The following is a 23,803-nucleotide window of genomic DNA, read 5'->3' as shown; positions in this document are numbered from 1 at the left end:
GGCTCGCATTTCTCCCTGACGGCCGTCGCTCGCGGCTCGCATCTCCGCTTACCATCGCGGCTTGCATCTCCGCTTACCATCGCGGCTTGCATCTACGCTTACAATGTGGTAAATTATAATTATTTTTGTAGTTTAATTAGAGAAAAGCTTAAAAACCGATTTCGAATCGAACCGAACCGAACTAATTCGATTCGGTTCGATTCGATTTTCTATCTTATTCGGTTCGGTTCGGTCTACAATTTAAATAAATTCGGTTAAATCGGTTTTAGCCGATTCGATTCAATACCGAACCGAACCGACCGATGCACACCCCTACTACCACCTTAGCAGAACTGATGAAAAGGGTAGAAAAGTATATATGGTAGGACAACGCTTTAACCACTAGTAGGTTTGCCAAGGAGGATAGAGATAGAGGAAGGAATGGGGAGGATAAGAGACAAGATAGGCCGGAGAGGAGACAGGACCGGGGGCTTGAAGCACTAAACAGGCATCGGTGGGAGAGGAAGGAGCAAAGACCCTATCAATCCCGGATCTCCACAGAGATCAATCTTTTGAATGTGTCTAGAGCTAAAGTGCTTATGGCGGTCCAAGAAAAATATTTCATACAGTGGCTCAAACCGATGAAACCAGAAGCGAACAGAAGAGACCCAGACAAGTACTGCCAATACCACTAGACTCACGGCCACGACACAAACGACTGCTACAAGTTTGATTTTGACCTCACAAAAGAGCTCGACATGTAGGAAAACTAACCTAAGGCTTGATGCATACCTCATAAAAGAGCTTGGCAAAATAGAAAATTGACCTAAGTCTTGATGCTAACCTCACAAAAGAGTAATGCTCACTAAAACTAATCTAAGGCTTGCAAAGCTAAGGCCCAACACCAACCTCGAAAAAGAGCTCAGTGCTCCTAAAGCCCAAGGGAAAGTAAAGCCAAGGCAAAATCGAAATAAAATTGAGCCCTATCACTAAACTCCAAAAACAAGCCTATGAGTGACAAAATACAAGTAAGAGAAAAATATGTAACTTGGGAGCAATACGAGCTGAGATAAAGGGCTATATGAAAATTAAACACAATAACATACAAAGACTCAATGGACTCAGTGATCACCTCGACAACATTTAATAGCTCATTGTCTGGAGTAGACGATAGGTGTTCTACCGCTTTCTTCCCCTTATCGATTGAGGGGGAAGGGGTTGTCCTCGCGGGCTCTGTGGTGCAGGTTCGCTTAGCAGCTCTGCTCTCGGTAGCAGGTTCCGAGGTCCGAGCCCACTTGCTAGCCCTGCCTTGAATCACAATAGCCCCCATAGCCTGGATAGGTGGGACATCCAGAGGGGTAGTCCCCTCTTCGGAGCTGCTCTCGGCTGACTCGCTGAGTGCGATGGGCTCTTTAGGAGTCTGTTTGGGAGAAGACGGAGTCTTGGCAAGAGCCGATGCCTTAGAAGGAACAGACATCCTCGAGACTGCAGAGTGAGAACTCCCTGCCACAGGCACCAAAGCAAAAGAAGGTGTAAGGGCAGCGCGACGAGTCATAGTTGCAGGGTCCGCAGCCTGGAAGACCTCCCATGTTACATCAACCACGGTCTTACTAGCCTTGAAGGCAACTAGAGTCGCCTCCATGCTCTTATAGGACAGGGTGAAATTCTTTGGAAGCTTGATGGTGTCCATGGGTATAACAAAAGTTGAAAATAAAATACCAATTCGATTAAAACTCAAAGCAACAAGAGGAAAACATAACAAGAAAGAAAATCATAAAAAATATATATACCAGCTTTCCGGCAGTCCTGAAGGTTGGACATAAATATACGCTTCTCGACGTCATATTTCTTCTTTGCAGATGTCAGTCGAAGAAGGCAAACCTGGTCCACCAAGGTTAACCCCTAAGAGAGTTCGATATCCCAATTGATTCCCAACCTCTCTTTTAGTCTGACTACCACAGAGGGCTCAGCCCAACCTTTTATTGAGTCCTTATACCCAGCAAAGATTGACAACTTTGCTTGGGGACCAAAGTAGTAGAACCCATGGGTAGACCTGACGAGACGAAAGAAGGTGCAGAACAACTCGACAAAAGGGGGCAAAATCCCAATATAGACAAACAGACTCAAAACAACACATGAATAGGATGAAATTGGGGGGACAACATTCGAGGAGTCACCCTAAAATGACTTAAGACCTCAATAAAAAAAGGGGGTAAATGGAAGGTCAGCCCGAAGTCACACTGTTTGATAAAAAAGACTAGACTGCACCCTTGCTGGGCATCAATCAACTCCTCCAGAGGTGGGTAAGGAAGGACAATCCTCTCATTAGAAAGAAGAGCCCTAATCCTATAGATGGTGGTGTCAGCATAGTCGCTAGAAAAGTAATGAGAAAGAGAGAAATGGGTGATAGAAGACACTAGACCTACGATATCGGGAATTCTAGTGGAAACCATAAGAATAATAGGACATACCTCAGATTAGAAAGACAAGAATTACAGAGAAGGAAATGTAATACCCGGCTAGACTCCGGCACCGGAATTCCCACCTTTCGGTGGAATCTCCGTTGAAATACAGAATTCACAGATGTCGGAGCCTTCTAGAAGGGGTAAAACATGTTTTTATGAAATGTTTTATTGTTTTTAAGGTTTGAACAAAGAAAGAAAATTGAGTTTTGAAAGAAAAGACCAAGGAGTGAAAAAGCCAGGTTCGGTCGCCGAACATTGGCCTCTTGCGGAGGCACCTTTGACCCCCGAAGGTGGTCTGGCCAGCCACCTATAAAAAGGCCTCTTGTCCGAAAATGGGCGAGTTTTCTCTCTGTTTTCAGGCATAAGTGAGATCTTTGCCCTCCCATGGTCGATTTTATGATTTCCTTCCAATCTTTCAAGTTTTTGACAAGCTTTTGTCTTTGTTTTGAAGTTTTTAAGCTCAAAACCGAAGTTTGGAAGCTTGGAGACCCCGGAGCTCATTTCCTCCATATCTCCAAGTTTGGATCACATCTCCTCTCGATCTTCAAGAGGTAAGTGTAGATCCTTGTTTTCTTTTATGTTTTAAGTAAGTTTTAAGAAAGGGTTGAGGGCTTTGATGTATGTTTAGGCTAGTTGTAAAATGTTAGGTTTATGTACCCTTTATGATAAATGTATATTAAATGTGATGTTTGTTGGGGTATATGCTAGTTTTATGATCCTATGAGCTTGAAAATGTGTTTATGCATGTTTTAGTATAGTTGGATGCTTGTTGGGATGTTGGGATGGCTGAATGTGGGATGGCAGAATCAAGTTCTGCCACCCAGAAGGATCCAGGTTCGGCCGCCGAAGCAAGGTTCGGCTGCCGAACCTGCCAGAGGAGGCAGTTTTGGCCGCCTAAACTCGCCCCCGAAAGTTTGGACTTTCGACTCTGGAAGGGAGTTTTGGCTGCCGAACCTGCCGCCGAAATTCCCCTGTTCAGCCTTCATTTGCCTGTTTTGCATGCATGTTTTATAATATTTTAGGGGGTTTCTGGAGAGTTGTTTAGAGTATGTTTGGTCCCTTATTTGAGTCCACCTGTGTAGGATCGGACCTGAGGAACCGATGTGATTAGCAGTGAGATAGCTGCTTCAGAGTCAGTCCAGAGTCAGTCAGAGGTGAGTAGAACATAATTTCTTTTATTTTCAAAGCAATTAAATGTTTTAAGCATGTTCATGCATCATGATATGGAATAGGTTGCCTGCATTAGAATTCACGAATATGACGCATTGTATTATTTATTGTTGGTGTGGATGGACAACAGGACGATCCATTAGCCCTCTAGATATTATATTATGTAACAGAAGTCCCGAGGAGCCCCACCGAGGGCCGGGCACAGAGTACAGAAAGGCCAGGGTTGCCTGCACTATGCCCCTAACATAGAGCTTATGTATATAATAGAAGTCTTGAGGAGCTCCACCGAGGGCCGGGCACAGAGTAGAGGGCTTTTTCGGTCAGTCCATCCATGATGTGATTTGTTTGTGATGTGACGCATTTCATGAGAGCATGTGTTTATAAACTGTTTTATTGTTCTGCTTATTAGGCTTTTGTAGCTCACCCCTTTCTCCTAACCCCCAGATTTGCAGGGTCAGAGGTAGCAGGAAGTCAGCAAGGGTAATAGCTATGTTTATGTAATAGACTAGTAGTGGACATGCATTGTAAAATGATGTAATATAATGTAAGGTATTGCATAGTAAGGTAATGAGTATTAGTATTGTGCTTGGCCCTAATGTATGGTTAATCCTTGTTGTACATGATTTTTATGTAAATGTTTTTAATTATGAGATATGTTAAACCAAGCTTGATGTATATAATGTTGACCCAATTAGAGCATTTGATGAGGGCTCTAGTATGGGGTATTGACGTTTACAGTTATAGTGCATGCACAGGTCAAGTTTGGTGTATGAAAAGTTTAAAGTTTTTATGAAAATGTATTATCATGTATGGGATTTATCAGGTATGACAGGATGTAGGTTAGGCTTGCTACGGGTCCCGGCGACCTTAAGTCGATCTGGATCCTAGCGCGGGTAGCGGTCCAGTTCCCGGGTCGTTACAGGAAAAAGCAAGATAGCAGAAGCAACGCAAAATGCAGTACAATAAGTGAAATCAAAAGCGTAAATTTGAAATAGATAAAGGCGAAAAGAAGATGTTTTGACAAGAGCGCTTCTAGAATCACACAGTAATAATTAGAGTTTCGAGATTTACCTCTCATTAATCATTCCATGATTAATGAGTGAGTAAAGGGACATTTGATGACTATCGGAGTTTAGATATCCAGACTATGGCTAATCCTATGAAAATCATACTGTAACTCTATCAAGGCCCAATTTATAGGCTTACTCCTCAGTGAACAGCTCAATGCTCGCTCGAACGCAACAGACAGGATTCAGGCCCACGTGTAGGAGGTCCAGCTCCCTCGACTTAATGGACTCACAGGGTAACAGACCTTTGAACATTTGAAATCGTGTCCACATGACCCTGGATGAAATTAAATAATAGTGACACAGTATGTATGTATATACGTATGTATGTATGTATATAAGCTTCAATAATATATCCGTACATATTGCCTATCGTGATAATGACCAGATATATAGACGACAGGATCTCATAACATCAAACAGATCTACCCATGCGAAGGTGAGGTTTATGTGATCAGTGCTTCTTCAGTTGGATTCGATTTTCCCTATTTGCTTGCATCTAACATGATTTAATAGTCTTCTTCCAGATGGACAGCAGTCAAAAGATTCGGCCCGGACTGGTGTCTTCACGACTTCTACCACGATCTGTTCCAGGTAATTAATTATTTATTTTAAAAAAAATAATTAGTTAATGAAAAGTGGTTGGTGGGCAGCCTTGAGATTGATGAAGAAGTTTTTTTAAATTCAAGTTATTTTCAAGTCAATGGCTAAGGTTTTGTTTTTTGGTCGCCATGAGTCAATGGATAGGTTCAAAGAAAATAGAATCCAAGACTGCTGAGATTATTAATCACTAGACCACTCTGCGTTTGGGGTGCTCTCTATAGCCATTATCGTCTCCTATCCCGTCGGTATTTGGGTACAGTACAGGTAAAAGCAACAGTAGATTTTTCAATGCTTTTCTTCATTTACGTATTCTTTTTAATTTATCTATCTGCATATTCTTTTTTTCTCATATTTCAAGCAAAGAAAAGGGTGAAGAAGAAGTTGAGGATTGGTTGCTTTTTACAATCTTTTCCTTGAAGGTGGTGGAGTGAGCACTGGGTGGTGGGTAGCATCAGAAAACACTAGCCAAGCTAGTCTGGTAATATTGAATTTTTAATACGTCTCTTATTTCATGTTCCTTTTACCAGAATTTAGGATAATTAATGTTAATTATCTTGTTTCTGTTTCATAATATGAATGCATAGAGTTTTACGTGGGCCCACTATTTCATGTAAACCAAGTCTAGATAAATTTTTCCATATTAAATTAGCTGCAAAACTACTTTCCTCTTTATAAGATGAAGAGAAGTTTTTAAAAGTAAGGAAAGATAAGGTAAAGAGGTAAGGTTTTATCCCAACCTACTAATTTAATGGGTTAAAAAAGGAAGGGTTTTGGAGGTTTGACAACCTCCAAAAAGCATGTACTTCTCAAATAACCTTCCCATAAGTTACCTCCAAAAACTCCCTCCAATAAAATATATTTCCTAATATGCACATAATAAATACAATTTATTTTATTTATTATTACTATTATGTGATTTTTTAATTTCCTGCCACTTCTTTAATATAACATACTAATGACAATGAAGTAAAAGCTTTAGTATGTTTTATTTCTATTTTTAATAACAAATGAATTGCTAAAATATATATTTACAAAGGGTAAATGAACATCTACATAAAGGATTTTTTTATTTTAAAAAAAATAAATATATTTTTTATGCATCATTTATATATATATATATATTAGCAATAATTCTACAATAAAATATTGTAAACAAAAGCTTTTAATATAACCTAAAGTATTATTCATTAATTTGATAATTTTTTAAAGTCATAACCAACCCGATTAATTAATTAATGCTATTTCTTTGTGTGAAAATAACAACAATTAATATAAAAAAGTTATACTCTTTAATCTTAAATGATAACTGCGGTATCACATCTATCCTAAATAAGACTGGGTCCAAGAAAATAATATTGACCCAAAACCCATTCAATTGATCGGTCCAATGTATCAAACTTCGGCCTAAATATATGGGGCAGGCCGAATCGGTTGCAAGCCCAAGATCAGTGGAAAGTTCAGTCCGGTGATGTGACGTGAAGGAGAGTAGCTGGCCCAATCATTTTGCAATCCACATGCGCGCTTGAAGTAATTAAATAACCGCCTGTGTGACAGAGAAATAGAAAAAAATAAAAGGAAGAAACGTCTTTCTTTCAGGTTAAATTTACATATTTCAGAACATCATTAAATATATTATAATTAAAAAATTTCAACTAAAAACTGACATTATTTTTTAAAAAATTATTGCGCGTCCATCTTATTAGCCATGAAAGGTGAGAAGTGGCACATTTAAACTTCTAATATATTTTCTTTAGTTAGATTTCTATTATTAATAATAGTTACTTTTTTAATAAAAATTACTAGAGAAAAAAAAAATTTCAATCTCTTATATACATGCTATTTATGTTCTCTATCATATTTTGGCTAATAAAAAAAAAAGAAAGAGTTTATTCTCTCTTTTATGCATGATATACCAATTAATATTAGTAAATAAATTGCATAAAATTTTCAATATCAAACTAAAATATTATATTTATTTGACTTTGAGACATTTTTTAAAAATTTTTAGTTAATCTACAAAGGACTCAAAATTCTCAGCAGTTTAGCAAACTACTCATTCTCTGATTCTACTTTTGTGGCTGAAGTGTGAGTAGAACTAAAACAATTGCATCATACCACATTTACATCGCCTGATAGATGGATGTTCCTTGACTATCTCAAATCAGGGAGCCTCGTGTACTAGACACCATTGTATATATTCTTGACCCATCACAGAAATTGTTGCAGGCATCATACTCCAAGGAAGATGAATATTATTGCACAAATGTATATATATTCATTCCTCTATTTGTCTATTTATTTTGTTGGTTATTTCATTATTTTATGGAATATGGTTCTTCCTTTTCAGGTGGTAACGGAAATGGCAGCTGAGAACATCAGTGTTTCCATTGCTTCTAAGATTGCAGAACTCTTGGTGGAACCAATAGTACATCAACTTCGTTACATATTCTGTTTCAGCAACATTGCTGAAGACCTAAAGCAGCAAGAGAAAAATCTGACTCTAGCCCAAGATCGAGTGCAAAATGCAGTTGATGCAGCCACTAGGAATGCTGAAGAAATTGAGAAAGATGTGCTGGCATGGCTGACAGATGCAAACAAAGCCTTGGAAGATGCTAAGTGCCTGGAAAATGAAAAAGAGGAAGGCAAAAGGTGCTTCTCCAAATGGTGTCCTTATTTTATTTCGCGATACCGATTGAGCAGAAAAATGGCTAAGAAGGGACTTAGTCTCTCTAAGCTGCAAGAAAAGGGGAATTTCTCTCGTGTCTTCTACTACGCTACTCTCCCTTGCATAGAATTCTTATCCAAGGATTTCATGCCTTCTGAATCATCAAAACTGGCTCTTAATCGTATTATGGAAGCACTTAGAGATGACAATGTCAACATGATCGGGCTGTATGGAATGGGAGGGGTGGGTAAGACCACCTTAGTTAAAGAAGTGGGGAAGCAAGTCAATCAGTTGAAGCTTTTTGATGAAGTTCTGATGGTTGTGATATCCCAGGCACAGGACTTGATACAGATTCAGGATCGAATGGCAGACAAGTTATACTTAGATATCCGTGAAAAGAGTAAAGAAGGGAGAGCAAGCAGAATATGGAAAAGTTTGAAGAATAAGAAGAAGATTCTGATAATCTTAGATGACATTTGGAGATATCTTGACTTGAAAGAAATAGGGATCCCACTTGGTGATGATCATAAAGGTTGCAAAGTTCTTCTTACAACTCGTCTTCAACATGTATGCATTTCGATGGACTGTCAAAGAGAGATTCCACTACATCATTTAACTGAAGATGAAGCATGGGCTTTATTCAAAAAGAATGCGGGTGTATGTGATGACTCCTCTTCTGTCTTGAACAACATGGCAGTGGAAGTGGCAAGAGAATGCAAGGGTCTGCCTATAGCTATTGTGACTATGGGAAGGGCTTTAAGAGGTAAAAATCTCGAAGGATGGGAAGCAGCATCTCAAAAGCTTAAAAAGTCTAGACTTACAGATATTCGAGATGTTGACAAAGATGAAAATGCTTATGCATGTCTTAAGTCGAGTTTTGATTATTTGCAACGTGAGCAGACCAAGTTATGCTTCTTGTTGTGCTCTTTGTTTCCTGAAGATTGTGAAATTTTTGTTGAGGACTTGGTGAGGTATACAGTTGCTTTAGGGCTGTATGTGGATGCTCAGTCAATAGAGGAAACAAGGAGCGAAGTGTGTGAAGCAATTTGTGTTCTCCAAGCTTCTTCTATGTTATTAGAAACTGAGAGTGAAGAAAGTGTGAAAATGCATGACGTGTTTCGTGATTTTGCCTTGTGGATTGGATCCAAAATGGAAAATGGATTTAAGCTTAGAGCTGGCTTTGGGCAGGAGGAGAGGTTGAGGACTAACAGCTTTGAGAAATGCACAGCTATCTCCTTAATGGATAGCGATATACGAGAAGTTGCTAATTGGCTGGTTTGTCCGCAGCTAAAAATGTTGTTGTTGTTGTATGGAAAAAGAACAGAATTCAGCCTAAAAGAAGATTCTAGCGATACGGAAGAAGGTTCTACCAATGTGGAAGAAGGCTGTAATAGTATTCATACATTTTTTGAAGGGATGAAGGAACTTCAAGTTTTATCTATAGCCCATGAGTTCTTGTCGACACAGTCACTTGAATTCTTAACGAACCTTCATACCCTACAGCTAAAATATTGCAGCATCGCTACGGATCTTACTTCACTGAAGTATCTGAAGAAACTAATGATTCTTGATCTCCATGGTTCTCCTATTAAAGAATTGCCGGAAGAAATTGGAGAGCTAAATAATTTAAGGTTACTGGATTTGGCCGATTGTCAACAGCTGAAGAGGATTCCTCCCAGCACAATTCAAAGATTATCCAAACTTGAAGAGTTATACATTGGTAACTCCAGCTTTTGCAAATGGGGGGTTGAAGGGACAAGTGACCAAAGAAGCAATGCTAGTTTGATGGAACTCAATTCACTATCACACTTGGCAATATTATGGCTGTACATCAATGATAAACATATTCCTAGGGACTTTGCTTTCCCCAATTTGAATAAATACTGTGTGGAAATAAACTCTGGAAATATGAGCCGTAAATTCTCATTAAGGCCTGGGACTTCAACCTCAAGGTGTATTTCTATCAGTGATCACAATATCAACACTCCGAATGTGTTGAAGGAGTTGTTTCTGAATGTCTATGATCTTTCTCTTGATAACTCAGGCATCCAGAATATCATTCCAGAGATGGATCAGAGGGGCTTTAATCATCTGATTCAGCTTAGCTTTTTCTTATGCAGTATGAAATGCCTCATCAGTACAATGCAGCAGCAAGTGCCGGCAATTGCATTCTCAAATTTGCAGCGGATACACATAGGCCAAACGATTCTGAGAGAAATATGTGATGGTGAGCCACCAGAGAAATTCTTGGAGAAATTACAAACAATTGAGATGTTTGCATCTCATGGGATGCTTACCCTATTCCCAGCAAAGTTGTGGCGAGCATTGCAAAATCTGGAAACTGTGGTTATTCAAGAGTGTGATGATCTGCAAGAAGTATTCCAACTTGATGGACTTAGTGGAGCAGACAGGAATTTGCTGTCAAAATTAGTAACAATGAGGTTGGAATCAATACCAAAACTGAGGTATATATGGAAGGGGCCTGTTTGTCATGTGAACCTCAAAAGTCTCACTTATTTAAAGTTGGATGGTTGTGACAGGCTGACATTTATTTTCTCACCATCGCTTGCTCGAAGTTTGTTGCTGCTAGAAACACTTGATATAAGATATTGCAATCAACTTAAGCATGTTATAGCAGAAAAGGATGAGGAGAGGGAGGAAGCAGTTTTAGAAGCTTGTGAGCAACCAGTTGGCCTGCAGAACTTAAAGACTTTGAAAATATGTGGATGTGACAAATTGGAATATGTGTTCCCAATCTCATTTTCTCAAGGTCTCCTGCACCTAGAAGAGATCAATATACAGAATGCTATAGAATTGAAGCACATTTTCAGTAAAGGAAAAGAAGGTTTGCATTCTGGAGATGGGAATGACAACATGCTCCATGAACCAAGAGAACTTGAACTTTCATATTCATCAAATCCTAGCTATTTCTGCTCAGGAAATTATGTTGTGGTATTGCCATTTCTGAAGCACTTAGAATTTGAGGGGTGTCCCAAGTTATCAATCAACTATGTTATCAAAATATCAATTCTTCTCAAGGTACACCTCTTCACTCTTTGCCAAATTGTGGTAGCTATAAACCTCAATTATAATTAAACGGCTCTTTTTTTGGGCTTTTTATCAATTTAGAGAGGGGATTTTAAATTTGTGAATTAAAGATTGGGTGAAAAATATTTGTAAATTTAAGATTAGGGGAGCCGAAAAGTGTGTTTGGCGCCTGTTAAATAGGCGGCAGACATTTTTTTTTTTTAAATTGTGGCTAGACCGTGATTTAATTTTTTATTTTTTTAATTATTAATATATTATAATAAAATATTTATATTATATTAATATAATATATTATTATAATATATTTTATTAATTTTAATATATTATTATAATAATATTATAATTAAATAATACTAATTATAAATTTATTTACTATTATTAAATATATGTATAAAAGTACTAAGTAAATAATTAATAAAAAAAATTGATAAATAAGTTAATTAATTAATATGAATATTTAAAATTATAAAAATTAAATTTATTTTTTATTAAATTGTTATTTAGAATTATAAGATAAAATTATGCTGTGATTTAAATAATTAATAATAAATAAATATAAATATTTAAAATTATAAAAATTAAATTTATTTTTTATTGAGCTGTTATTTAGAATTATAAAATAAAATTATGTTGTGATTTAAATAATTAATAAAAAAATAAAAAAATTAATATAAATATTTAAAATTATAAAAATTAAAATTTTTTTTATTGAACTGCTATTTAAAATTATAGAATAAAATTATATTGTGATTAAATGTTGTATGGGATGATTGTTTATAATTTATTAAAGATAATAAATTTAATTAATTTATTCTGTTATTAGATTAATTAATTTATTTATTTTTCTTTGATAAATTATAAACAATTCAGTATTCTCCAATAATATCTAATAGGAAGATAATATAATAATTTTAAATATTTTATCCGAATTATTTATAATTTATTAAAAATAAAAAATAATTAAATTAGATAATTAATTCAGTGAAGCGATCTTATATAAGTTTAATAGCAGCATAATGTTATAATTCTAAATATTTTTGTGTGCAGTCCCTTACTATTAATTTTTATAATATTTTTATATATTAAAAATATTTTTATAAAATATAGTAATTATTTATAACTAGTCTTAGTATTTTATAAAATTATGAAATAATATTAAACATATACAAAAATATTAGTACTATTTAATTGCATAATTACTGTATTAATCTATTAAAATAATAAAAAATTTATCACTGAAAAAATATATACAATATGATTGAATTATTTTTATATATCTAATTGCAACATAATATCAATTTTATAATTCTGAAATTATATAATCATAGAATAATATTAATTTTTTTTATTATAATATTAATATTAATTATTTACAGTAATCATAGAATAATATTAATTTTATAATACTGTAAATAATTACAGAATAATATTAATTTTATAACACTGAAATTATATAGGGCGTGTAATATTTTTAATTTAAATATTAATAATAAAATATATTAAATATTAATGTATTTTATTATTAATAAATATTAATATGTAAAATATATTAATATTTAAAATTATAAAATAAAATTATACTGTAATTAAATATTGTACCAATCTTATTATTAATTAAATTTATTAAAAATTATTATATTAAAATTATAAAAAATATTTATTATTATAAAAATATAATATAAATAATATTTTTAAATTAATATAATATAAATATTTTATTATAATATATTAACAATTAAAAAATAAAAAAAATAAATCATGGCTTGGCGCGCGTCGCCAAACACACTTTTCGGCCATCTAACATTTCAATCTCAAATTTACAAATATTTTTCCACAAATCCCTAATTCACAAATTTAAAATCTCTCGCCTCTAAATTAATAAAAAGCCCTCTTTTTTGTGGGGTGTGAACCGAGAGATCCATGGATTGGGATCCTTATGCATATAGAAACAAATAGTCTAATGGGTGGAATGGGAGCAAGAATTTCCTGTTGAACAGGCTTGATGGAGATTGTTTGAATCAAGTTTTTGTTTCTTTAGGTCTCTGGCCATCAGCTAGGAGTTTCGAATTTAATACTGATATTGTAGCAACAAATCTAATAAATCTAAGTGTAGTCTTGTTTATTGATTTTTTTTTGAAAAAGGGTGTTAAGGGATCTGATTTTGGATACTATTCGAAATTTGGTAAAACTATAATGTATTTTATGTGTGTTCACACTTTTTTTTTTCTCTCACTCAGCTTTATTTTGGTTTTGCATGTCTGAATTAAGATAGAATAAGTATTAGTATATTTTGATTTTGCATGAAACAGTTGTTACATTTCCTGGATGCAATAAATATTACTAAAATTTACTAAATGATTTTCTGCAATTTCATGTAGGAATCAACAAGTTCAGGACAAGCAAGAGTCAAAAATCCTGAAGGAATACAACTGAAAACTTTAATCATAACTGGATGCGCAGAATTGGAGCACATTATTGTTAAGGATGATGATGAGAGGGACAAAGTCTCATTACAGAATCATATTCAATCTATGTGCTTCACTAATTTGCTCCACATTGAAGTCTACCGTTGCAACAAATTGAAAAGACTCTTCCCAATCGCAATTGCTCAAGGTCTTCCACATGTTAAATATCTTGAAATAATAGAAACTTATCAATTAGTGGAAGTTTTTGATTGTGATGGTGAAGCAGATACCAACGATAAGAATGAGATAGTGATGCCAAAGCTGGTGAGGTTGACATTAAAAGAATTGACAAGTCTTATCCACTTCTGTCCAGGACGTTATCATTTTGTATTCCCATGTCTAGAAACATTAACTGTACAAGGATGTCCTCTCATAACAACAAGGTTTACTATTGCACCGAATGGTTCTGTTCATGCAAAAGCGAAGGTACTTGAGTTTATCATTTTTCTTCACTTTCCACTATTTTTTTTTAATTTATCGCTGCTGTTCGTGATTATTATAATTGTTAACAAAAGAGTGCTGGAAAGATCTTGATTGATGTGCCAACAGCAATACGCTTTAAATCAAAAGTCTTCAGTTCTGGAATTGGGTGAAATTCGTGGCTGTGTCATGTTTGTTGCCTAATAAAATCTACCAATTCTCACTCATTTCGTCATCGTTTCTCTGGTGGTGTAGAAAACACAAATTGTTAAGCAAGATGTAGCTAATTGGAATGCATCAACTCTAGGCTCTGCCAATGAGGAAATAGAATGGAATCGGGAGCAGCAGGGTGCATTACCTGCATACATGGAAGATGAAAACGAAGCAAAGGTAGCTACAGTAGGGTAAAATAATGGTTTTGTTTGCTCAAAATATCGTGTGCCTACCAATTATCAATTTGATTTGCAGGCACTTCAAGTAGTCGAGGATTCAAGCAATGGTAACTCCAGGCCGACCAACATGATATTTAGAAACATCCAGGGCATGGGATGTTGCCTAAGCAGAGGTATTAGTTGCTGCTTTCAATGTCGTCTATTGTTCTTGTGGCTTTTTGCAATTCATCGTATTAAAATATGTTAATTGTGTATACTTGTTCATGATCTTCAGGTGGTTAATATGCTTTGCTGCCCTTGGCTTTTGCAGAACTGTTTGGTTCATTGCGTTTCAAGTGCAAATAAACATTAATTTCATCTTCAGTATATCGAACGGTTTTTATTTTTTTATGTTCAACTTGTAAAATTAAGTTTATGTTTGATCATGTGTTTGGTATGCAGACTCCTAAGCTGCTTGCAGTTTTAACAAGGATTCAGAAGCTAAATTTGCCATTTGTACTTGGAATCTATGAATCTGCAACTTGAATATTGAAGTTATTATCATGTGTTTGATTAACTCATCAACTCTATTTATTCTAATAAAAAAATTATTTTTCATTATTTTACTGCAATTTAAATTTAAAAAAAAAGTAAAAATCATTTTTTAAAAATGAAAAATATTTTTTTACAAATGATTTAATTTTTCTTTAATGAAAAAAATAATTTTTATTGATTAGATTTTTAAATTCTCCAAATATTAGAATATGGAAAAAATTCACACATTATTTTTTTTTATTATTATTGATCTGACTTGTTTAATAAAATATAAAAGTCGATAAAATTAAAAATTAGAAATAATTATTATTAATTAAAAAAATTTATAAAACATATATATCAATGTTTATAAAATTTTCGTGAATTAAATTAAACTTTAATTTAATAAAGTTAAAGATTGGTGTCATAATTGAGAAATTTCTATTTTTATTTTTTGGGGAAGAAGTTGTGAAATTTGTTGTCCCTAACCCTAAAATTATGTCATGCTAGTATCCGCATTGCGCTAAGGCCCAACAAACCACTTCACCACACTAAGGGCCTCAGGCCTATAACAAAACCCTCTTTTTGTTACGATATTAAGAGCAGCCCAATCTACCGAATCCAAGTCCTTCCAACACTATAAATTCATCCTTACCCGAATCTCCCACTCTCTTCATTGACCTTGTCAGGATTTGGAGTTTTATACCCTCCAACTCCAATCCCTTACCTACGGTTTCAGTTTTCCCAGATCCGGCCCTCCTTAACTCCGATTAACCTTAAATATGATGCAACAGCCGGGAGCCGGAGTTGTCCCTCAGCAGATGGCCACCGATCAGCAGTACCAACAGCAGCCACCGCCACAGCAGTGGATGATGATGCAGCAGCAACAGCAGCCTGTTCCACCGCCTTCTGGTTGGACCCCACCGCCTGTCCCTCCCCCGGCTCAGTATGCTGTTCCTCAGGCAGTTGCGCAGGGTGGTGCCGGTGCAGATTCGGCCGAGATCAAGTCGTTGTGGATCGGAGACTTGCAGCAGTGGATGGACGAAAATTATCTCTTCAGCATCTTCGCCAACACCGGGGAGGTAACTTGCATACTTTACATGCTATACTTTTGCCTTCTTTCAATATTTATGTCCATCTAAAAAGAAATGTTTGTATTCGTTCTTCATGCTAAGGATTGATAGAAGCGAACTGAGTTTATTTGTTTGGATTCAAATTGTTGCGTTAAGAGTTTTTTTTCCATATATACACCCTCCTTTTGGAATAAAAATTTTGCAAGAATTCAATTTATTTGTTTTCTTTTCTAACAATTAAGAAGATGAAATCTTGCATGATTTTACAAAAATTCATTTCAATTCTTTTCTTGTAGTTTGCGATTCACATACCTCTGCAAGAGATTTGGAGTAAATTATTGGTAAAGACAAAAAAGAAAAGAAGTTTTGCATGAAAATTAATAATTTCGGATATGATCTAATTTGTTGCATGTAAGATTCTGTTGATGTAGGGCCCTTTTCTTCTTTGTATTGCTTATGAAAAAGCCTGAATGTTAAACAAGATACCTACTTTGCGCTTGATAACTCCTAAACAAGAGAAATCTACAATTGAAATGCGTTGGTGTTAGTTTGAATGCAATTAGATTTTCATGTTGCTACTTATATTCTTGTTATGATGCAGGTTGTTTCAGCTAAGGTTATTAGGAATAAGCAGACTGGCCTCCCAGAGGGTTATGGTTTCATTGAGTTTGTTTCTCGTGCAGCAGCAGAGAGGATCTTGCAGACATATAATGGTACATTAATGCCAAATACAGAACAGAATTTCAGGCTAAATTGGGCTACTCTCTCAGCTGGTGAGAGGCGTCAAGATGATGGCCCCGATTATACAATATTTGTGGGAGATTTGGCTGCTGATGTCAATGATTACCTATTGCAAGAAACGTTTAGAAGTGTTTACTCATCTGTGAAAGGTGCAAAAGTGGTAACTGATAGGGTGACTGGACGCCCCAAGGGCTATGGCTTTGTGAGGTTCGGTGATGAAAATGAGCAAAGACGTGCTATGGTTGAAATGAATGGACAGTACTGTTCTAGTAGGCCCATGCGGATTGGGTCAGCTGCTACTAAAAAGCCTGCAGTGCAGCAATTTCAGAATGGTAATTTCATTTGTTGGACATTGTTGAATGGAATATTGGTTGTTGATTTTTGATTCTGTTCAATTTATACTTGCACTGTAGGAAAGTTCAATGATTTGATTCCTTTGTTATTTCTTTTCTTTTTTCCTTGCCCTGGGTTGATTTTGTCCAAACAATGTTCTTAAATTCTTGTGTTTTCAGTTTTGTGCACTAAGATAGATGGAATGTGGAGTCATTTCCTTCCAATACTTTCCTTTGTGAACTTGGGCGCATTTAATTCAGTTAAAACATGCATACTCTTATATAAAACTCATGTTGTCTTAAAGCAGGACACCAAGAGGCTCTCATTTTGGGGGGCCTGGAACTGATTTCAGCTGAAATGATTCCACTTAAATGCGTGGCCTCATTTTAGGTCAGTTATTTTGATTATCATAAGTTTTACTTAATTTTCTTGTGGCATTTGCTACATTCACAGGGTTACTTTTCCAGTTCCTTGCGTTTGAAATTTTACAATTCGAGTTATTTGATTCCATTTTTTTTTCCTTCTTCCAAAGAATAGTTTAATTCCTTTTCAGAATTCCTTAATTTATTTTTATCGATAAGAACCTCTGTTTTATTTCGTCATAATTAAGTTCTTTTCATTGTTTACTTACAGTCAACACCTTTCCAATTTTTTTATTTTTGCTATTCTATTTCATGTGAAGATGTGAGCTTGGATGTTCATTCCAAGTGCTGGAAATCACATGAAGTCATCATAAACATACATTTGTTTTGCGTCACTTGGCATTACCTTGTTTGCCCTTCTACGGTGTCATGCTGTAGCACTAGTCTTCTACTTCCTCCTTATGTATAATGTACTTAATTTCCTGTTGTTTTTTTTTGCTGTTCTTGCTGTTCTTGAGTACATTATCAATCTAGACTTTAATCCTGTTCTGATAACAATCTAAACCTATGTGTTTGCGTGAGGGTCATTCTCTATAGCATGTTAAGGAATATGGAATGGAATAATCATCTCTTCATATTAATTGGATAGAAAATGAGAGGTTCATTGCTACAACTAGTTTATTTGGTGGAAGTATCAGACTATCAGTGTTGTTAAAGTGCCAGGCGAGGCTGCCTTGCCTCTCCTGGCTGAGTTGAGGAGAAGTTGAAGAGGTGAGGCGTTGCACCTTTGAAGTAACAGGCAGATCTTCTTTCTTTTTTAAACATCAAATCCTAATCCATAGTGTCTATTTCAACATCAACAGCTGGAGCATTTTAGGTACATTTCTCTCTTATTCTTCTTTTCCCCACTTTTCTCCTCTTTTCTTTTCACACTGCTAGTGCAGCAAATGTAGCAGGTTTCTTTCTTTTTTTTTCATGCTCTTCTCACTGCTGGTGCAGCAAATCAGCAGTTTTTGTTTTTAAATCTTCTTTCCTCTCTCTCTCTCTCCTCTCCTCTTATTCTCTTCTTATCTTCTTCTTTTCTCACTTTTGGTGCAGCAAATCCAGCAGGGCTTCTTTCTCACCTCTTCTTTTCTTGTTCCATTCTCTTCTTCCCTTTCCTAATGGCCCTTTGACAGCAGGTTTTTATTTTAATCACTATGTATAAATGTATAATTGTACATTTGTATGTACATGTATGTATAATTGTGTGTGTATGATATGTATGTATAATTTGTGTGTGCATATGTGTGTGTTTTTGTATATGGTGCCTCACTTCAAAAAAGGACCTCCCTAAGGCCATAGGGTACCCTGTCGCTTTGGTGTCACCTCTCACCTTAATAAGTACATGAGCATTAAGGTATAGGTATGGAGGTAGCAGGCACTGTGCTAATTATATTAGACAACATCCAGTGCTGGTGGTTTTGGATTAAGCAAGTTTATTGAAGTTGATGTGTGGATGGTCACCGTAAGTGCAGAGGTGGCGTTGGTGGTGATAGTAGTCATAGAAGTGGTGTTGGGTAATTAATTGATAAGTTGATAAAATTAACATGATGCTGTGTACCTCAGGATTGGCTCACTATGCTCTGAACCTAACGCCTTCTGCGCCTTGTTCCAGGTGCAAGGCTCTATAACCAGATCAAGGAAATGGCTATTGCAATATGATAATGATTGCATTACGCAAGTTCCTTAACAAATTTGATGTTGGGTTAGACTGCTAGGGCAGGGAACGCTTTTAGGTTTTCTAACAATTAAAGGTAATCTTATTCACATAAGAATTACTCATTTGGGTTCCTTCTCCCCCTTGCCAACACAGATCTTGTTGATTCCATACAATTGGTCTATATTAGTCTGGAAATTTTTGTTCTCTTTGTTTGGCATGGTTCATTTTGCAAGTAAAGAATTCAAATGAAGACTTGCAAAATCATACAAGATTTCAACTTCCTTTAAAATGAAAATTTTTTAAGTTGAAAGAATTATTAGAAAGGAAATCAATTGAATTGAATCTTGCAAAGTTCTTGATACCAAATGGAGGGATTTTGATTTTGCAATGTCTTCTGCTATTGCTGAAATCACTTAGTTTCTTTGGATGTGATTTGAACTTTTTTTCTTTTGGTAATTGGTTGATTTCAATGCCTGATCAGTTCAGTATGTCAAATGTGTGAAGTCTGTCTATGACATTTTGTACCGACTTTTATGAAGATTTGGTGGTTAGTGGTAATATTGAACTTGCTTACTTATTAGAAAAGGTATTCTCTAGTTGATCAACTCCTTACAAGTGTGTGATGTTTGATTTTGGTTATGTCGGTTGTTTTTTTTTTCCTTTTATTTTCTTTTTTCTTTTCCTGTTTCTTCCATGCTGATTACTTTGATTGCTTCTAGCATCATGTTTTCAAAAGCTATTCTCCATCACTTGGCTTTTTTCTTTTTGATGTTTTATATATTCATATTTTAGTTACGAATATTCCTGGTTTGCAGCTTCCATACAGAATACTCAAGGAAACCAGGGCGAGAATGATCCAAATAATACAACTGTGGGTAGTTTGTTTTACTGACTGTTGATGTGGGTACATCTTGCTCTAAAATTTTAACTTCTTACTACTATTGAATGCAGATATTTGTTGGGGCATTGGATCCAAGTGTTTCAGATGACCATTTGAGACAAGTGTTCAGTAAATATGGTGAGCTAGTGCATGTGAAGATACCTGCAGGCAAGCGATGTGGGTTTGTTCAGTTTGCTAACCGGTATTTAAGAACTAGCCTACCTGAAATGTCATATATTTTCATTCTTGCCTTTCTATTATGGTGTCATTGTCTGCATATGATGTATTCAGGGCTTGTGCTGAACAAGCACTGCTGATGTTGAATGGAACCCAGTTAGGGGGACAAAGTATTCGACTTTCATGGGGGCGCAGTCCTTCAAACAAACAGGTTTTGTTTTTACCGCTTTAAGATCTGCTTAGTTTTTTGACAGTATAGATTCCCATGTATTTTGCAAATTAAAAAGGAATCCATTTGTAACTCTAGGCTCAGCCAGAACAAAGCCAGTGGAATGGAGGGTATTATGGATATGCGCAAGGATATGATGCATATGGATATGCACCTTCCCAGGATCCTAACATGTATTATGGTGGCTATCCTGGATATGGGAACTATCAGCAACCAGGAACTTACCCACAGCCACAGCAGGTTAGTAAAAAATAAAAGTTTAGGACTTGCATCTTGTATAGCTCTTGGGAAGGGTGTTGCAAACTGGATTTGGAGTTCCAAGTAGTTAAACGCCAAACAATCAAATAATATGAATATACAAATAATCCAACGGCACTGGGTCTTGATATTTACTCTCTGCTATGCACAGTGATCTATTCTGTTATGTTGCTGGATGATTACAACGTTGGCTGAAATCCTTGGCAGCAGAGCTAGAGGTTGCAGCTGTTTGCACTAGAGAGTCCAGACTGTTGTACAATGCTTGGTGTTTGGAACTAGGCTTTATGCCATTTTGTTTAAGCTTTAGTTATTGATGAGCGATGACTAGTATGTTTGGAGGCAACATCTGTGGGCATCACTGCACTCCGATATTAATCATATGATTCATGAATTTGCTCGTGATGTGTTCGGTGGAAACTTAAATGCTTTTAATTATCATTATACATTGTTTGTGCTTATTGTTGTGGTTGTACTGGTTTGCAATGATTTCCTCTTTTTTTTTTTCCTTTATCTACATGTTGCATTTTTTACTGGAACTTATTGGCTTTTTTCCCTATAACTTCCGAACTTTCGTTACTGACTAAATATGTTAATGTTTGTTTGTAAAGTTAACAATGATACCATTTTTCTTACGCTGAACACTTCAATTTTTCCTTGTTACCGATTTGTTTAGCGACTTCGGCCTGGCTCCGGCGGATATTAAGGGTCAATTTGGTCAAATGATTCGGCTTACAATTTAAGGTTGGTTTAAAAATGTAAAAAGTTCTGTACTTTTTGATGAATCCTTTGTATTGAAAAAAGAAAATGAAACATTTGACGGTAATAAAGAGATTCAAGTTTGCTGCAAAAATGGAATTACAATGCTCGGATGTAAGGGTGAGTATGTAGTTGGTTTGATTTAAAATTAAATCGAATTGAATAAAAATTTTAATATTTATGAAAATCAAGTCGAATTGATTTTGATTAAAATTTAAATTGAATTGAATCGGTTTGATTCAGTTTAATTTGATTAATTTTAATTTTTAATAATTTTTTATTTTTTATTTTATTGTTAATATTTTAAAATTTAATTAAAATATTTTAATTTTAATATAATTTAATTTCTCTTAAAAAAATATATTATTATTACTAATTAATTTGATTTAATTTTTTTAATTAAAATTAAATTAAATTAAATTAATTAAAAATTTTAAAATTAAAAATTAAATTAAAATGAAATAAATAAAAAATTAAACTAATTTTTAAATTAATTTAAATCGATTAATTTTTTTTATTTGAATTAAATAGCGCTCGTTTTGAGTAGGATGCAGATGTGCATTCCGACCAGGAAATAAGATATTATCAGAGTAAGGTTCATAAATATGAGGATACCGATTACATGAGGTGGGGTTTGTTTAGCATATTGTGAATTCAAGATATTTAGGGAGGATTATTTGATATATTTTAATCATGATAATTTCAAACATCCAAAAAAAACAACCATTGTATATATAGGGATGTTCAACAAGTGGTCTCGATGGCCTCTCCACTGCAGCAAATGCAGCCATAATAAGTAGAATCTCACAACTGTACATTAAGGTTTTGAAATTTTGCAATAATATATTTTATTTTTTAATTTTAAAAAATATACAATTTATATATGATTGTGTACAAATTTATTTAAATTTTTTTTTTTTTTTTTGCAAATGTTTTATTTCCAGCACGATTTGAAAAAGAACAAATACAGCCAAAAATCCAAGTAAACGTAAAATGACTACAAATGAGATAACATAAACATTGAAATTTGACGAGAAAGAAGCAGGGAAGAGAAAGAAGAAGGTGAGAAAAAGCAGGGAAGTCACGGTTGATGTAGGAGAGAGCATGTGAAGGAGAGAATTTTTGTGAATAGGTGTCGAGAATCTACAAGTATTTAAAGACCACAACGGCCAATTGAAGGACGCGACCGACGCAGATATTTGCAATAACTTGTTTGTGGAAGCAGTTGGTACCAAGCTGATGTATGGAATGGTGGATACCATGGTGAGTGATTGTTCCGATTATTCCTGTACAGTTCCACTATCATTGGCTTGTTCAGGAAGCTTTTCTTTCTCCTTTCTGGTACCACGATGAGGTCAAGAAAGGTGACGATCCTGCGCCTGTGAGTAACGTAAAGGACACTTGACACACACATGCACATGTTTAGCCATGCATGTGTAGCCGCTTATTGCCTTTTGTCGTAACTCCATCTCATCTTTAGTGTGGCAGTATTAATTTATTCTTAGTATAACCGTTTGTTGGCCTTGCAATTGATGTACTTTGGTCTCTCACTTTCAAAAGTAATTTTTTGTGGAAGGAATATAATGAATGCTTTTAGTTTTGATGAAAGGTGGTGGCCACAGTTTTCTTTGATAAACAAATAGGCATATATCAGTTTTTGTGTGCTCCAATTACGTCTTTAGTCGAATTGTCAAGGTATTGAACATTCATTGGCAATAAAATCTTTGAAAGACCTTTTATATAAATATCGACTATTCATTGTCTTTTTTATGGAGACTAAGAATTAGTGTAAGTATATACAATCTTTGCAACATCAAGAGTTTGTCATAATACCATGTCATTGGAATCACAATTTGTTTCCCAACATTTTGTATATTGTCATGTACACCTCGTTAATACACAATTACAATACCAAATGATCTAATAGGAGTAGTAGGGATCTTTTGTGGTATGATCTAAAATGCCTTCGTATCTCACAGAACTTGCTATGGTACTGTATTGGGGATTTCAATACAATTTGAACTGCAGAAGACAAACTGAGAGGTTGTGAGGTATGCTCTTCTCTGGTGGAAGATTTTAATTACTTTATTCACTCATGCGTTTTGATGGAATTATCATGGAAAAGTTTTGCTTATACTTAGTTTAATAAGTGTTTTGGTGATCATGCCATCCAACAACGTTTAGATTGTGCTTTAATTTCTATTGAATGGGAGGAATGTTTTCCACAAACACAGAGCATCCATGAATCCCTGCTGAAGTTCTATCATCAACCGCTAGTTCTATTAATTGATGCTTGTCCTAGTAAGTACAAGTTTTTATTCCATTTCGAGGCAAAGTGGTTACGACATCCTCAATGTGCAGAAGTGGTTCAACGAGCCTGGAATAATTCTAATTGTGGTTCAGCTATGTTTTATTACATAAGTAAGTTACACTCATATCGATCTAAACTTAGCTATTAGCATAAATATGTTTTTATAGGTGATTTGGGTCGAATGAAACAACTTC

General features: G+C 35.1%; 3 protein-coding genes and 1 long non-coding RNA gene across 11 annotated transcripts; 3 read left to right on the top strand and 1 right to left on the bottom strand.

The window, feature by feature from the left end:
- Nucleotides 1-968: 968 nt before the first annotated feature.
- LOC110601581 (neural cell adhesion molecule 1-like) lies at nucleotides 969-1,669 on the bottom strand. The gene is made up of 2 exons (XM_021738762.1): nucleotides 1,086-1,669; nucleotides 969-987 (listed from the first exon to the last, which is right to left on the bottom strand). The coding sequence occupies exons 1-2, from the start codon at nucleotides 1,667-1,669 to the stop codon at nucleotides 969-971; spliced, it is 603 nt and encodes a 200-aa protein (XP_021594454.1).
- A 3,533-nt stretch (nucleotides 1,670-5,202) lies between these two features.
- Nucleotides 5,203-14,811, top strand: LOC110601588 (probable disease resistance protein At4g27220). 7 transcript variants are annotated; one of them, XM_043951197.1, is made up of 9 exons: nucleotides 5,203-5,275; nucleotides 5,418-5,548; nucleotides 5,643-5,762; nucleotides 7,450-7,549; nucleotides 7,632-10,988; nucleotides 13,376-13,888; nucleotides 14,138-14,272; nucleotides 14,351-14,447; nucleotides 14,549-14,811. In XM_043951197.1, exons 5-9 carry the CDS (start codon nucleotides 7,644-7,646, stop codon nucleotides 14,554-14,556), a joined length of 4,098 nt encoding a protein of 1,365 aa, XP_043807132.1. In that variant the 5' UTR covers nucleotides 5,203-5,275; nucleotides 5,418-5,548; nucleotides 5,643-5,762; nucleotides 7,450-7,549; nucleotides 7,632-7,643; the 3' UTR covers nucleotides 14,557-14,811. The 7 variants fall into 7 exon arrangements, with proteins under 7 accessions (XP_043807132.1, XP_043807133.1, XP_021594466.1 ...); XM_043951198.1 differs by lacking the exon at nucleotides 7,450-7,549 and having other exon boundaries at nucleotides 5,429-5,548; nucleotides 5,648-5,762; XM_021738774.2 differs by lacking the exon at nucleotides 7,450-7,549 and having other exon boundaries at nucleotides 5,429-5,548.
- Nucleotides 14,812-15,449: 638 nt separating this feature from the next.
- Nucleotides 15,450-21,000, top strand: LOC110601502 (polyadenylate-binding protein RBP45C). 2 transcript variants are annotated; one of them, XM_021738655.2, is made up of 7 exons: nucleotides 15,451-15,869; nucleotides 16,462-16,933; nucleotides 19,814-19,869; nucleotides 19,950-20,080; nucleotides 20,170-20,266; nucleotides 20,363-20,524; nucleotides 20,694-21,000. In XM_021738655.2, the coding sequence occupies exons 1-7, from the start codon at nucleotides 15,570-15,572 to the stop codon at nucleotides 20,694-20,696; spliced, it is 1,221 nt and encodes a 406-aa protein (XP_021594347.1). In that variant the 5' UTR covers nucleotides 15,451-15,569; the 3' UTR covers nucleotides 20,697-21,000. The 2 variants fall into 2 exon arrangements, with proteins under 2 accessions (XP_021594346.1, XP_021594347.1); XM_021738654.1 differs by lacking the exon at nucleotides 20,694-21,000 and having other exon boundaries at nucleotides 15,450-15,869; nucleotides 20,363-20,554.
- Nucleotides 17,331-19,656, top strand: LOC122721928. The gene is made up of 2 exons (XR_006348741.1): nucleotides 17,331-18,173; nucleotides 18,395-19,656. It is a non-coding gene; the product is annotated as an uncharacterized LOC122721928 (long non-coding RNA).
- Nucleotides 21,001-23,803: the final 2,803 nt, after the last annotated feature.

This window comes from Manihot esculenta, chromosome 15 (assembly GCF_001659605.2).
Source record: "Manihot esculenta cultivar AM560-2 chromosome 15, M.esculenta_v8, whole genome shotgun sequence".
Taxonomy (NCBI): Eukaryota; Viridiplantae; Streptophyta; class Magnoliopsida; order Malpighiales; family Euphorbiaceae; genus Manihot; species Manihot esculenta.
The sequence above is the reverse complement of the archived record's forward strand: the minus strand, read 5'-3'. Positions and strand labels throughout refer to the sequence as shown.